Below are 16,659 nucleotides of genomic sequence, written 5' to 3'. Positions count from 1 at the left end.
TACATGTAGAGGAGAAAACTGAGATAGAAAACAGACAGTTGCAAAAGAGCAAAATTAGATATTCTGAAAATCACTAGGTAAGATACTCAAGTAAGAGTGGTGTGGAGCCTTTCTCTCTTTCCTTCCTCAAATAACTCTGCAGAACAGAGGAGACTGAAGTACAAATACTAATTGCTAAATGCCTTGAAAAGGTGAAGAGCACACCTCCCGGTACTAATTGCTGATTTCCTAGGAGAGGAGAAACCACTCCCCCTCCAATAAAGCCACTGATTATGAAAACAATAAGTCACAAATTGCCCTGTCCCTTAATCCTGGTTGATGTGTCAACAATCATCTGTAAGTTAATAGCAGTCAGCAGTTCACAACACCAAGTAGGCTACTAGGAAGACAGGTAGAACTTTAAAGCAGATTGCCTTGTATACCTTATCTTGCAACATTGATATTATGGCAGATTGTAACCAATACCAACCATAATTAACCATTTAGGCTATAATAAAGCCTTGGCTGCAGGTTAAACAATTAACAGCTCTGATTGTCTCCATCATGGCCATTAAGGAGGGCTAAATTATAGGGGTGTCCTTGAAAAGGGGAGAATTGAATTTAAGCTTTCCAAAAATCCCAGAAGTACTGTATTAATGTATTCAACAAATATTCAACAAATAGCATTTGTTTTTCCTATAGGAAAAACACAACCACAACTAGCATTTGCAGACCATGGCGCCAGAGTGGCAACACAGATGAATGAATAACAGAACACATGGGGAAATAGAGATTCCAGTGTGCTCAAATCAAAAATAGCCTACTTGAAAGAGAGAGTAAACATTATTGTTTCAGGTTAAGGTTAGTTACACGTGAAGGGTCTTGGCTCCGCATCAGTTCAAAAGACTGACGAATGACGCACGTGACAGCCTGAGAGCAGTGTTGGAGCTGGGCAGAATCAGATCACAAGACTGAAAGATATCAGTTCTGCAACTGAGAGGATTGCATCAACTTTTCTGCATGCATGCATACTAATGATTGGACAAAACAAATGTTATCGTCATAGTTTTAGTCAGGAAAAATAGGTTGTTGACAATATTTTTTTGTCATAGTTATTGTTGACAAAATGAACACTGATACAATGGTTTAGTAACCATTAGTTGTTAGGATTTGCCCAGAACCTCACACCGCTTTCATATTAGACACACTTTACATACATTATTTAATGTTTCTTATTTATTTAAACAATAATTATTATTCAACATGTCCTTTGTTAAAAATACACTCAAGAAAAACTATTATAATATCATAGTGATTCAGGATTAACATCGAAAATATAATAGTATGCCCCACCAACATTAGACAACTATACAGAAAACCCTCAAATTGCTTAAATAGGTCAATTAAATCAATGACAGTCAGATTAACTGATAACTAAAATAGCAGTGCAAATGACACTCTTTTGCTATGTGCAGAGATGTAGTTTAGGTATTGAATCTGTATATTGAGTTCTGAAAAAGCTACAGACTTTGTGGCACAGCAAAACATTTGCCATTTCACATGTGAAACTTGATTGGATGTGAAATAAATAAGCCCAGCTTGGTGCTGGGCCTTTAAGTGCCTGTCCATATGCTCAAGCTTTTCACCGCTCCTTCTCACAGACAACAATTCCAGAGTGAAGCTGATGGAATTAGCGATAGCAATCAACACTAGCTTCTTCAGTAAAGCCAGTGTGTGGGTGTTTTTTTTCTCCCCCTTTATTTATTGCGGCCTCATGTCATCCTGGCAGTTTGATTGTGAATGATACTGGACACCGGGTGAGTCGATGGCCAGCGCATGTGATTGCCGTCGTGCCAGGAAACTTGCCAGTATGCCAGCCAGAGACCATCAAAGAGTCAGGAAGAAAGCCAGAATGCAGCAGTCACTGACAACATCAGTGGATAGCCTCAATGGATAGCCGGGACTGTTTTGTTGCCTCATCACGTATAACACAGTGAAGTGAAATATCATTGGCCTGGCTTGATTGATTCATAATTTCTCTCTCCAACACCCCCTTTCCCTCCATCTTTTTCTTTTTGTTGTTCTCTCCATTGCGTCAGGACAATGCTATCTGCCAAGCTGGTAGTCATATCCTTTTACTCCACCCTGTACAGTGACACTTGTTTACTCTTGAGGATGAGGCATGTGATGAAAGCCAGCTTCCTCTGAGAAAATAGGCTTTCGACAGTCACCTTGTTCCCCTCCATCAGGATGATAAATGTATCGTCATCTCTAACACTGTGACTAGCTCTCTTTTTAGCACTAACATTGATGGCTTGACAAGTCGCTCCTCTGATCTAAAGTAGGGGGTTATAGCTCTGAGAAATATTTATGTTTTTGTGCTGTCTTATCAGTTAACGAGCTGTGTCAACATGACAGAGGAGGCTCAGGCCGTTGGCGATGTGAGGTAGTGGGTCAGTGATTTTGTCTAGCCTCATGATGTAATTTGATAATGCTGTCTGTTGTTAACCCTCACAAATGGGAACATCTATTCCTCCTCTATCTGTCATGTTATATCGCTAATTTGAGTGATTGATTCTTCATTTAGATTTTTCTATTCCCACTGTTGTTTTTGAATTGTTGTGTGAATGAGAGACTGGAATTAGTTGCGCGTTGCTGGGAGATGGAGCTTAACAAGCTGATCTTTACATTAAGGGAGTTCTCAGGTGATGCACTCCTCTGTCATTTCTCTGTCCTAACTATTGAAAGGTATGTCAATACAACAGGAACAGTCCTTTTGTCTGAGTGTACTATGACATAATCAATCATCTCTAGGCAGCCTACAAAGAATGTCCCATAAAAACGGCACATAAAACCCTTACCTTGCCAACATACTGGTTGTCATTCCCGGTGTACTCCTCTAGAAGAAAGAATTGATTCCACATCCATCCTCGTTTGGCGCGCTGGAGTATCTTTCCATCATCCTTCTCCGGTGATGTTCCCAACAGATTCACAGTATTTCCAGGTGCCATGGGCAGGGCAGTGATTGGCCGTAGAATGGAGACCATAAATATAATCTGGAAGTGATTGGTTATCATGGTATCCAATCACGTGGGGAAGGAGTTCTGTATGACTAATGTGTTATGGTAATGAGCTTCTGGTAGGATGCACACTGGAATGCAACGCCACCAAATCATGCATTGTAGTCCTTTTCCCTTTGATAGCCTATTGATCCCTGTGAAGAAGAAAAACAAGGATGAATCAGAGAGATAACACAACAATGATATTGAATTCAGGTAGACATAATTTGTTTCAATATCCGCCCAAAGGTAATATCGCCTGCCTGTGTCCAATATTAAGAGAAAATTGGCTTCTAAGCTGTTTAGCGTTGCCATTATTTTAATTGATACGTTTTTTTTCCATAGATAAAACATTATGAATTATATGCTCTGCAAGATGAAATTACACATTTCTTCAAATGCGTTCATTAATTCTCTTAGTAAAGGAATTCTAGTTTCAACTGGCAGCCTGCCATTTTATCTCGAATTTGCTCTAATAAGCTAGCTCAAACCTGCTAGTTCCAGTAAAAAAAACATGTGACAGTAGTTTTAGTTCATGCAAACATAAGTTACTGACTCATTCCTACATACAACCATTTAGCTGGCTAGCTAGCTGGATGACGTGATTTGCGGTTTAGTTCATAGTTTTTTTGCTAGCTAGCTATCAGCTGGCTAGCTAGTTTGATTAAACAGTTGTGAAATGACAACACGTGTATAATTTCTAGAAACAAAAGGTAGCGATAAAGTAAATAAATACAGCCAGCTATAATTAAATTAAAGGAAGGTAGCTAGCTTGCTAGCTACTTAGCTACATATATACAGTAGAAGTCGGAAGTTTACATACACCTTAGCCAAATACATTTAAACTCAGTTTTTCAAAACTCCTGACATGTAATCCTCTTAGGTCAGTTAGCATCACCACTTTGTTTTAAGAATGTGAAAAGTCAGATAATAGCAGATAAAATATTTATTTCATATTTTATTTCTTTCATTACATTCCCAGTGGGTCAGAAGTTTGCATACATTCAATTCGTATTTGGTATCATTGTCATTAAATAGTTTAACTTGGGTCAAATGTTTCGGGTAGCCTACAATAAATTGGGTGAATTTTGGCCCATTACTCCTGACAGAGCTGGTGTAACTGAGTAAGGCTTGTAGGCCTCCTTGCTCGCACAGTTTTTCAGTTCTGCCCACACATTTTCTATGGGGTTGTGATGGCCACTCCAATATGTTGACTTTGTTGTCCTTACGCCGTTTTGCCACAAGTTTGGAAGTATGTTTGGGGTCATTGTCCATTTGGAAGACCCATTTGCAACCAAGCCTTAACTTCCTGACTGATTTCTTGAGATGTTGCTTCAATATATCCACCTAATTGTCCTACCTCAGGATGCTGTCAATTTTGTAAAGTGCACCAGTCCCTCCTGCAGTAAAGCACCCACACACCATTTTGCTGCCACCCTCGTGCTTCACGGTTGGGATGGTTTTTCTTCGGCTTGGAAGCATCCCGCTTTTTTCTCCAAACATAACGATGGTCATTTTGGCCAAACAGTTCTATTCTCTTAATGATTTAATTTGCATTTGTGGGATAATATTAATTTACATGTGGCGGTGCTTCAGTTCCATCAATGGAAACTATAATACTAATTTGTTCACAGAAAATAACAGGGTCCTTTGTATGTTCAAATCTAATGCCTTCGTTGACATTAGGATTCTTTTTTCAGATTGTTGAACAAAAGTGGTGGAATTATAAAATCTGGTCCTTGTTTGTTCACGGTCCCTCGTTATATACACAATGCATGCTTGTCAGGATGGCACTGGCACTATGGCCTTTCCACTAGCCTCCCACTAAATGGGCTCTTTTAGAAAAGGAGGACAAGATTTATTAGGATTAACTTCCCAAAGACCATAAATTATGTATGAATTCCCAAATTACCTATCAAGTCAGGCCCTGATGGGGACTTTACTTCATCTAGGTACTCTATCGAACATGCAATCAAGCCAATAATACAGTACCTTTAGAAGTCACTGCCAGCAAGCCAATTATTCTCATCAAGCATGGGATACTTTTTGTATATATATATACATTGTGTGTGTGTGTGTGTGTGTGTGTGTGTGTGTGTGTGTGTGTGTGTGTGTGTGTGTGTGTGTGTGTGTGTGTGTGTGTGTGTGTGTGTGTGTGTGTGTGTGTGTGTGTGTGTGTGTGTGTATACAGTGGGGCAAAAAAGGTATTTAGTCAGCCACCAATTGTGCAAGTTCTCCCACTTAAAAAGATGAGAGAGGCCTGTAATTTTCATCATAGGTTCAACTATGACAGACAAAATGAGAAAAAAAATCCAGAAAATCACATTGTAGGATTTTTAATGAATTTATTTGCAAATTATGGTGGAAAATAAGTATTTGGTCACCTACAAACAAGCAAGATTTCTGGCTCTCACGGACCTGTAACGTCTTCTTTAAGAGGCTCCTCTGTCCTCCACTCGTTCCCTGTATTAATGGCACCTGTTTGAACTTGTTATCAGTATAAAAGACACCTGTTCACAACCTCAAACAGTCACACTCCAAACTCCACTATGGCCAAGACCAAAGAGCTGTCAAAGGACACCAGAAACAAAATTGTAGACCTGCACCAGGATGGGAAGACTGAATCTGCAATAGGTAAACAGCTTGGTTTGAAGAAATCAACTGTGGGAGCAATTATTAGGAAATGGAAGACATACAAGACCACTGATAATCTCCCTCGATCTGGGGCTCCACGCAAGATCTCACCCCGTGGGGTCAAAATGATCACAAGAATGGTGAGCAAAAATCCCAGAACCACACGGGGGGACCTTGTGAATGACCTGCAGAGAGCTGGGACCAAAGTAACAAAGCCTACCATCAGTAACACACTACGCCGCCAGGGACTCAAATCCTGCAGTGCCAGACGTGTCCCCCTGCTTAAGCCAGTACATGTCCAGGCCCGTCTGAAGTTTGCTAGAGAGCATTTGGATGATCCAGAAGAAGATTGGGAGAATGTCATATGGTCAGATGAAACCAAAATATAACATTTTGGTAAAAACTCAACTCGTCGTGTTTGGAGGACAAGGAACGCTGAGTTGCAGCCAAAGAAAACCATACCTACTGTGAAGCATGGGGGTGGAAACATCATGCTTTGGGGCTGTTTTTCTGCAAAGGGACCAGGATGACTGATCCGTGTAAAGGAAAGAATGAATAGGGCCATGTATCGTGAGATTTTGAGTGAAAACCTCCTTCCATCAGCAAGGGCATTGAAGATGAAACGTGGCTGGGTCTTTCAGCATGACAATGATCCCAAACACACACAACGAAGGAGTGGCTTCGTAAGAAGCATTTCAAGGTCCTGGAGTGGCCTAGCCAGTCTCCAGATCTCAACCCCATAGAAAATCTTTGGAGGGAGTTGAAAGTCTGTGTTGCCCAGCAACAGCCCCAAAACATCACTGCTCTAGAGGAGATCTGCATGGAGGAATGTGCCAAAATACCATCAACAGTGTGTGAAAACCTTGTGAAGACATACAGAAAACATTTGACCTCTGTCATTGAAAACAAAGGGTATTGAGATACACTTTTGTTATTGACCAAAAACGTATTTTCCACCATCATTTTCATATAAATTCATAAAAAATCCGACAATGTAATTTTCTTGATTTTTCTTTCTCATTTTGTCTGTCATAGTTGAAGTGTACCTATGATTAAAATTACAGGCCTCTCATCTTTTTAAGTGAGAGAACTTGCACAATTGGTGGCTGACTAAATACTTTTTTGCCCCACTGTATATATATATAAATAGTGGGGTATTTTTAAGACAGTTTGGAAACAAGAGGAGAATACAGGTAGGTGGAGCCCATTTAGTGAGAGGCTGGTGGCAAGGCCTTCATTGTGTATCTAATGAGGGACCTTGAACAAACAAAGAACGATTTTATAATTCCCCCACTTTTGTTCAACAAAAATAACCCTAATATCAATGAAGGCATGATATTTGAATGAACAAAGGACCCTGTTTTTGTCTGTGAACAAATTAGTATTATGTTTCTCATTGATGGAACTGAAGCACCGCCACATGTAAATTAATATTATCCCATGAATGCAAATCAAATAATTAAGCTAATGAGATCCAAAAATGAAATATTAAAGAGTCTTAAAGAGCTCTTTAATTCATGTCATTAGAGATTGAGCTAATGCCTGTACTGAATCAAACCATGACTCTCATACAGACAGGTTATGTCATGTATCCAAATGTTAGAAGGTTATGACAATATCAGAGAGAGACAGTTAGGATTGGGAATACTGGTACGGTCTCAGCTGTCATCCAAGGTCAAGACTTCAAAATATTAAGCGGGACTAGACCATTAATGGTAATTTAGAGTCAGCAAAACCACCATCTACCAGTTTTCCAGATGTCTAACCTCAGTAAAACAGCAGACCATACAAAATCCCTAAATTCAGGAAAATTGGCAATCCATGAGGTCAAATTCATATTTTTCACAAAGCATGAGATCGATAACATGTATGAACCAAGAACATTTGACTGTGGTTCTCTCTCCATACCCCCAGATACAGAATGAAACCAAGAACATTGGGGATGTCATGGGGTGCCAGTAAGCCATAAACTGATGATGATGTACTGTTATCACTTCACTATGTGCCCAGGGTTTGTCATGAATATGACAGGCGGCGGGCGGGCGCAGCATCCCAGAAATCGGGAAACATTGGCTGGAAATTAATCTGGGCTGATTCCCGTGATTGCATTTTCTAATTATCATTCAAGGCTGTCCTTGAGTTTTAATAGCATTCTGGATATTAAGCTTTGATGCACCATGCCTATTAAGCATTAGGCCAGTGTGTCTTTTTAGAATTCCTCCAAACCCTCCATTAAAGGATGAGCAGAGTGTACTGACTGGATTTCTTGTCCAGATGCTATAGACTCCGCTCACTGAATTATCTAGACTTGATTAGTCCATTAAATGCCTACAGTGTATAAAAAAGTTGTTTATGATTAGATTAGGTGGTAGAAAGCTTGAAAGGCTTGGCATGCAAACAGACAGAGAGAGGCATGAAAGGACAAAATCGTTAAATATGCTCTAACAAGTTAAGTCTTTGAGTAGAGCATTTAATTTGTGGTTGTCCATTCTGGCAAAAGGTAGTGGAGTAAACACTATTTCACACACACACAGATACACACACACACACAGACACACACACACACACACACACACACACACACACACACACACACACACACACACACACACACACACACACACACACACACACACACACACACGGACGTTTTTAGACTCCAAACAGACATGGTCAGTGGAATTGCACTCACCCTTTATACTGTATGAGTATCCTGGGTGCGTTTCTCCTGAAATCCAAAAACCTGTCTGCAACAGCAGCCTTAATAGGGAATATATAACCACTTGTAGTCCAGCTCGGTCCATTCCATTTTACAATCGACTGCTCCCTAGACCTTTACAATAATCTGGACACTGATGATCACATCTCCCTCTGCAATAATCAAACTTAATATCATACATACTGTATCTTTCTTTGCCATCAACAAACTCATTGAAGGGCACTAAGGGACCCATGACCCATAATTTGAGAATGCTGTGCTTATGACATTACGTCATTAAAAAAAATGGGTCAAATGCAGCATATTCTATATTTGGTTTATATGATGTCCCTGTGGATGATTTGAATACATATTTGACAAAAACCAAACGTGGTACTTCTTGAAAATCTAAACATTTATAAAAAATGTGCACTTGAGGTTTAGTTAGTTGTGGTCTAATGAGGTCAAGGGATATTTATAATAACTATTAATGTCTGTTTTGTGATTTACAGATTGAGTGGCTCTTGCCTACTGATTGCACACTCACAGACCACCACAGAGCCACGTCTAACAGTAGGGCGGTGATGCAGCTGTGAAAAAGCAGCAGACCTGTAAAAGTGCCCACTTGGTGGAGCCCTAGACCTTTCCAACATCGCTAGCATCACGGCTGCCGGCTCCAGTCTTTGGCAAGGCTTGACAGCCCCTTATAGATGCTCTGAAATCTGCCGCAATTTTGAAATGCTCTCTTCACTTTGCAACTTGAAAACTGGAGGTAGACTGGGGGTAGACTTCTGACATATGTGAGGCCATAAACAGACAATATCATTCCCATTGAATAAATCATCACTGTAGATAGTTATAGTTAGAGCTGTAATATTGATCCGAAATGTGACACAATAAGGGGAAGATTATAATTTAATTCAAAGTTTCTTTACCAGTCTATTCATTAGTTTTTTTATAATATTTTAAATTATGTGTTTTGAATGAGCCCCACTACACAACATTCACTACAGGATCCCAGCAATTTCAAACAATGACATCCCACATGATATATCTTTTTTTACAGAGGTTTTTTCCTAACTATATCTAACATGTTAATTTAGGGATCATCCGTTATGTTTACATTTGAGGCTGTTAAAAGATTTGGTTTAGTGTTTGTAGGAGAGCCATGCAGTTTTTGTGTGTGGGAGGGCAGGGATTTGCTATTATTTATTCCAAAACTGAAAGGCTTTCTGACAATAATTTAGGGAACATGTTAGTGGTTAATTTGTGTTAAACAATAATGGCATTACACAAACGACCGAGTACAAAATGCACCGTTATAAATCACCTGTGTGACTATAAAGCTGTCTCCACCAAGCCCCACAAAACACAGCAGCAGAGAGAATGAGAGGAAGAGGGAGAGAGAGAGAAAAAAGAGAGGTAGACAGAGACGGACCGACAGAAGTGCGTTCTTTGCTTCAGGGTACATATGACAGACATCCTAACATACTCATTAAGTGCAGTGCTCAAAACCCCATGATCAACCCCTTCACCCTTCCATGCATTTGAGCTGAGATGGGCTCAGTAGTACAGTGCCTCACTATCAATTCTGCTCACACTTAATTACAGGTAACGTTTTGCCATCTCTACCACACAAACACACACACACACACAAATCCCTCTGGCAGCTGGCATAAGTCTGAATATCACTTAGCTTATTGGTGAAAGGCCGTTCATTAAACACTTCTAATCAGAGTGATACACTGGAGGAAGAAAACTGCCGTTAGCGTACACATCTGTAAATCCCCTGCATGCGCAAACACAATGCTAGTCCTATTTTGTTTAGGAAAAGAATCTGAATGTGTGTAGCTACTGCCCTTAACATCTGTAAATCTGTCACGCGAGCACTGTGTCCATCCGATTTTGTTTAAGAAAAGTGTCTGCATACATGTAGCTACTGTCCTTCTTCTAGCACTTTCTATTTTGGAGTTTCCTAAGACTGCAGTGGTTTTACAGAGATGGAGAGGAAAGTTGACCACAGAGATTTGGACGGACTAAAACTTCATAAAATATTCAACACAGAGGTTCCAGATATCAACCCCTTGATTATATGTTATTTGTAGCATGGCAGGTGTCCAAAGTAAAGAATTCTGCACATTAACAACATGTAATGCATTGATTAACCTGTTCGCAACACTCCAGCACCTATCTAGTGCAGGTGGGTTATTTCACCCCACCATCCAGAAAAGTGAGATAAAATATCATTTAAAACAGAGAACAGAAAATCAGAAACCTTACCTTTTGTATTCACAGCTTAGTAGTGTCCATCTGTGTTTCTAAGTGTCGCGTTACTGTGTCCCTACTCCTCACGTAGCAGTGCTTAGAGGTGGCGCTTATTCTGAATCCTCTCGGCTGCACTTACATTCCAAGACTGACAACAGTGCTGCGAGAGCGAGTGTGAGCGTAAGTCTCTGTCCAGCCTGCTACTCTCCCTTCCTCTATTTCTCCACCCCCTTCCTCTCTTTTTTCTCTTCCCCCCCCACCCTCTGTCTTTCCAACCTCTCTCTCCCTGCCTATCTCCCTCCCTCTTTCTCTCTCTCTGCCTCTCTCTCCCCTCGCATCACATCTTGCTGTGGATGTCGGGAAGACTGAAGCGGAGAAGAAAAAAGAGAGAAAAGAAAAAGGAGCAATGGCAACAAGGGGACAAGGAAATGAGACTGACCTTACTCCCAACAGTTGACTATAGCAGCAGTGGAATTGAGGATGGGGAGGTTAGGAGGCTGAAGGGGGGTGGACTCCTGGATGGCACAGAAAGATCTCCATGTGAACGCAGGGAGAAAGGGGGAAAGGCAGCTTTGTGGAGAGGAGGATCACTAGTCTAAGCTAGGATGTACTAAACTACTCTTATGGATTGACTCTGTGATTTTTGATGTCTAAAGCAATCGTCCCGATCTAATCTCCTTTCAATGACAGTGGAATGAAGGAGAAACCAGGCATGAGTTGTAAATCACCCTCTCAGAGGGAGGATGTTAGTCAATCTCCATCGCCGCCTGGTGACTTGGCCAACCATCCAGCAATGAAACTTAGTGCGTGCGAGCAGGAAGTCTTTCCAGGCAGGCAGCACTGCATCATATCTTTTCATTATTTCCCTTTTGAAAGTGATACAGCATTTTAATTTAGTAGAGGGAAATGGAGAGAGATAATATACCATCACAGTGGTGTTTGATGCTGAGGAGAGAAAGTGAGAGTGAGAGAGAAAAGGCAATACATGCCAATACACATACATGTATCTTGAGTTGATAAATGATGTGATGGAGAAAATTTGAAATGCATGGGATGTCCCTCAGGATCTGCAGTCAGTCCACTAGCCCTTATCCTAGCACAAGTTGTATCTCCCACTATCAGTGTGGATAGATGATTAACTCAACGCCTCTATGGGCCAAAAGTTATGCACTATGTTGGGAATAGGGTGCCACTTGAGATGCAGACAAATTGTACCTAATAAATAAATAAATCCAAATGCAAACAGGCTAAACTAATTAACACAGGCACTGAGGTAGCCTTTCTCTGATGTGAAGCCAAGTCTACATCCTTCATAATTTACAGTTGTGTCGTTTCTGCTGTCATGAGAGATATGCAGGGTAACTATGTGTGTGTGTGTGTGTCAGTGTGTGTGTGTCTGTGTGTGTTTGTGCGTGCGTACGTGTGCCTGTGTACGTGAGTGTGTCTGAGCATGTCGTATCGATGTGTGCCCATTTGTGTGTGTGTAACAAGCCAGTGTAAAAAACAGGCTATTTTGTACATAAACAGTATAGTTGTTTTAATTGTCTTGTCATTTACATCCTTAAATATGTTGTTACCAGTACCACCCATTACTATATTTACTGGTGACAGAGACATGGTTGATGAATTCATTCATTTTCAGTCTGTGCCCTTCAACAAATGAGATTCTACTTGAATACCTTGTAATTAAAATTGAATTATTTAAGACAATAGAACGCGTATTCCATAAGGCCTTATTTTATGTGCACAGGTTTACCCTAATACAGTGCCCTGAAACTCATCTTATTGGAATCCAGCCAGAGTTGCGATATCCAACATCTGGAGGAAATAAATCACCTGCAACATGCACTCAAAATGACTGCCAGGGTTGGGAAGACTAAGATATGGGACTACCTTAAATTAAACATTTAAACTGGAACAACAATTTCATTAGCGGGTGCAATAAATCCAAGTAACAGATTGGAATAGTTTAGAAAAATACATGTTACTGATATTTGAGCAGCATAACATTACTTAATCAATCAATGTACATGCAAAAACATTTAAAAAAATAAATAAATGCAATATACCAAAACTCTCTCACACATACTGCCAACAAATCACTCACCTTGGTGCAGTACTTACAGTATAGCTCTAAGTACATCAGTAGCTAGCTTAGTAAAAGTATTCCACTGCCTGGCAAACAGTTTTTCTTTTCCAATCCATGTCACTTGCCCTCTATTCTTCTAAAACCTATTGGTAGAGTGTCTTCACTTACTACTACGTAGTGAGGAGTATTTGTTGCATTTAATCAAAGTTTTTTATTCCAGGGGCAACAACAGCTATCTCAAGTAAGTGCATTTCAGGGATGCTATTCCAATTGTCCTCTACAACTCAAATGGCACACTATCCCCTATATAATGCAATACTTTTGACCAGAGCCCTATGAGCCTACATTAAAAGTAGTTCACTATAAAGGGAATAGGGTGCTATTTGAGTAGCAGACGCTGTGTCTGCTCCTATCAGCATCCTATCAGCTTGCACTCCCATTCACCTCCACAGAGCTCCCTGATCCTTATTGAAGCTGTGATCTTTCATCAGACCTCGCCAGGAGTATATGCCAGGAGGTAGTGTGTAAGGGCCAATGGCACTCGATTCCCTATTTGACCAGGACCCATAGGGTTCTGATCAAAAGAAGTGCACTATGTAGGGAAAGGGGTTCCATTTGGGACACAAAAAGGGTCTGTAGAGAAAATATAGTACCACACAACGAACTGAGCTTTCAGTGAAATATCTACAGACCATTGTTGGCACCTTATTTATAGTGCACTACTTTTTATGTATGCTCGTAGGGCACTATATAGGGGAACATATAACACCGCCTTGTAATAAACATCGCAAAAGGTGTGTTCGCAGAGAAGCGCGGCTTACACAGCCAGGTAGCTACACTGTAAGAATTTTCTGTCAATTCAATAGTAAAACAATGTCGAATTCACAGTAAAATACCGTAAATCTGTTTTTCAGCATTAATGCTGTAGATTGCACTGCATCATGTGTAAAATTCTGAAAAATATTGTTGTTAACTTTAATGGTAAGTCTCCTGTAAAATGTACTCTAATACACTGTATTTCTTTACAGTAATATCTTATGCCTACTATAGATTCAAATGATCCGTTTCAGGCACCACCTTCATGCTGTTGGATGAGACACATGTCGCTCAGACTATTTTAGTAAATATCTTCCTGGAGCTGCAGTGAAATGGAAGAATATTTTCAGCAGCTTCTGTGTAGGTACCTTGACTTGTTTATACAGTAAATAACGTTATTGCTAGCCAACATTGAATTACTGCATGTTTTCTTGGCTAGGCTGCTCTAAATTGCTTGTAAATATCTTGCTGTGCAACCTAGAAAAAAAATCTGGTCTGTAGCCTCTGAGTGCCATAGAGAATAAACTGAGCACAGATTCATGACCGTTCTGATTTCACCATTACTACAGACAAAATGTCTTGTTTCTAGCAGTTCAAAAGATATGATCCATATAAAAAAAATGGGATTGACGGGCCGCATTCCACAGACAAACCACTTCACGGGCCATTAAACTGGCCGGTGCACCGGTGTTGTATCGAGATGCCTGCCGACCTAAGACACTTCCACTGGGCGGCTCTATCACAGTGTCGCCAGCGGTAGCTAGTAACTTGGCCAATTATTTTTCCTCCCAGAATTATACTCCAAAGTAGCCTACACAAAAAATAACTAGTATTGGTAGCCATCTAGATGTCACCTTGATATAGTCTACTCAGTAAAGAGAGAAATAAACGGCAACAACACCAGGACATAGTGTCCTCCTTAGTTGTAACAACCCTGTGACAACTATGTGATTCAGGGGCACACTCTTTTTACGCCACTTCAATACAGCTATTTTGCAGGTTAGGAAAGCATTTACAATCCCTAACCCTTTTCATGACCTTAAACTAATTATCCTAACCTGCTACCCTAATTCTCCTAACCTGCTGCATAAGTTTTCCTAACCTGCTACAAAAACGTCACTTCCAGTCATAGCTGTCTTGAAATGGCATGAAAGAGTGTTTCTCGTGTGATTCGGTTCACTCAGCTCTCAGCTGCATGACTTATGTCCATGTCCGTATAACCTCTGGACAACATTGTTACATAATGTTGCATACAGTCGTAGCTAATTCTGTAACTTTATCAGTAGTATGCAAACATTTGGTGGCACAGAAAGAAAGGGAAATGTTGTGAGCCTGGTAAAATAATATGTGTTATTGTGTAGGCTATAGCAATGTTTTATTATACCGAACAAAAATATAAACGCAACATGTAAAGTGTTGGTCCCGTGTTTCATGAGCTAAAATAAAATATCCCAGAAATTTGCCATATGCACACAAAAAGTATTTCTCAAATGTTGTGCACAAATTTGTTTGCATCCCTTTTACCAAGCATTTCTCTGGATGCTCTGGATTGATGTGTAGGACATTGTATTCCAGTTCACACCAATATCAAGCAACTTTGCACAGTCATTGAAGAAGATTGGCTGACATTCCACAGGCCTCAATCAACAGCCAGATCAACTCTAAGCAAAGGAGATGTGTCGCACCGCATGAGGCAAATCAGTGTCACACCAGATACTGACTGGTGTTCTGATCTACCCCCCTACTTTTTGTGAAAGGTATCTGTGCCCCACAGATGTACACTACATGACAAAAAGTATATGGACACCTACTTGTTGAATATCTAATTCCAGAATCATGGTTATTAATACGGAGTTGGTCACCCCATTGCAGCGATAACAGCCTCCAGTCTTCTGGGAAGGCATTCCACTAGAAGTTGGGACATTGCTGTTTGGACTTGCTTCCATACAGCCACAAGAGGTTGGGCACTGATGTTGGGCGATTAGTCCTGGCACTCAGTTGGCATTCCAATTCATCCCAAAGATGTTCAGTGGGGTTGAGGTCAGGGCTCTGTGCAGGCCTGTCAAGTTCTTCCACACCGATCTTGACAAACAGTTTCTGTATGGACCTCACATTGTGCACTGGGGCATTGTCATATTGAAACAGGAAAGGGCCTTCCCCAAACGGTTGCCACAAATTTGGAAGCACAGAATCGTCTAGAATGTCATTACTAGCCTTTTCAACCGCTCTTTTGAAGCGTCTGAGATGCCTAAAGATTGGAAAGCTGCCCCGGTCATCCCCCTCTTCAAAGGGGGTGACACTCTAGACCCAAATTGTTATAGACCTATATCTATCCTACCCTGCCTTTCTAAAGTCTACGAAAGCCAAGTTAACAAACAGATCACCGACCATTTCGAATCCCACCGTACCTTCTCCGCTATGCAATTTGGTTTCAGAGCTGGCCATGGGTAAACCACAGCCATGCTCAAGGTCCTAAACAATATCATAAACGCCATCGATAAAAGACAATACTATGCAGCCATATTCATCAACCTGGCCAAGGCTTTCGACTCTGTCAATCGACACATTCTTGTCAGCAGACTCAACAGCCTTGGTTTCTCAAATGACTGCCTCGCCTGGTTCACCAACTACTTTTCAGATAGAGTTCAGTGTGTCAAATCGGAGGGCCTGTTGTCTGGACCTCTGGCAGTCTCTATGGAGGTGCCACAGGGTTCAATTCTCGGGCCGACTCTTTTCTCTATATACATCAACGATATCGCTCTTGTTGCTGGTGATTCTCCACCTCTACGCAGACAACACCATTCTGTATACAACACTCCTTCTGTGGCCTCCCACTGCTCTTAATAACATCTATGTTAGTAGATTCATTTAAATACTCCTCTCTAATTTGTATGTGTTTGTGTGTTTCAGTGTATATGTATGTGTGTGTGACTGTTTCTGTGTCTGTGTGTGACGTTCTCAATGTGTATGTGTGTGTGTAACTACATACAGTATAGCATATGGATTTGCAATAGTATACAGATTGTACAATAGTCCCTGCCATTCTGGTTGCTCAGTCACCTATTTCTGCTGCATGTGGACTTATGTATATTCTCTGGTCAGAACCTTTCCGAAATTGT

At 40.7% G+C, this 16,659-nt stretch overlaps 1 protein-coding gene across 1 annotated transcript in view; it reads right to left on the bottom strand.

The window, feature by feature from the left end:
* LOC118361555 (cadherin-10-like) overlaps positions 1-10,799 on the bottom strand; it is a 55,829-nt gene extending 45,030 nt beyond the window's left edge. The window contains exons 1-2 of the mRNA XM_035741577.2: positions 10,651-10,799; positions 2,841-3,193 (exon numbers count right to left, since the gene is read on the bottom strand). Coding sequence (XP_035597470.1) covers positions 2,841-3,056 — 216 coding nt within the window. The 5' untranslated portion in view covers positions 3,057-3,193; positions 10,651-10,799. The remainder of the gene's footprint in view (positions 1-2,840; positions 3,194-10,650) is intronic.
* Positions 10,800-16,659: the final 5,860 nt, after the last annotated feature.

Source organism: Oncorhynchus keta, chromosome 28 (genome assembly GCF_023373465.1).
Source record: "Oncorhynchus keta strain PuntledgeMale-10-30-2019 chromosome 28, Oket_V2, whole genome shotgun sequence".
NCBI lineage: Eukaryota > Metazoa > Chordata > Actinopteri > Salmoniformes > Salmonidae > Oncorhynchus > Oncorhynchus keta.
Note: the sequence above shows the minus strand (reverse complement) of the source record. Positions and strands in the feature narration are given on the sequence as shown.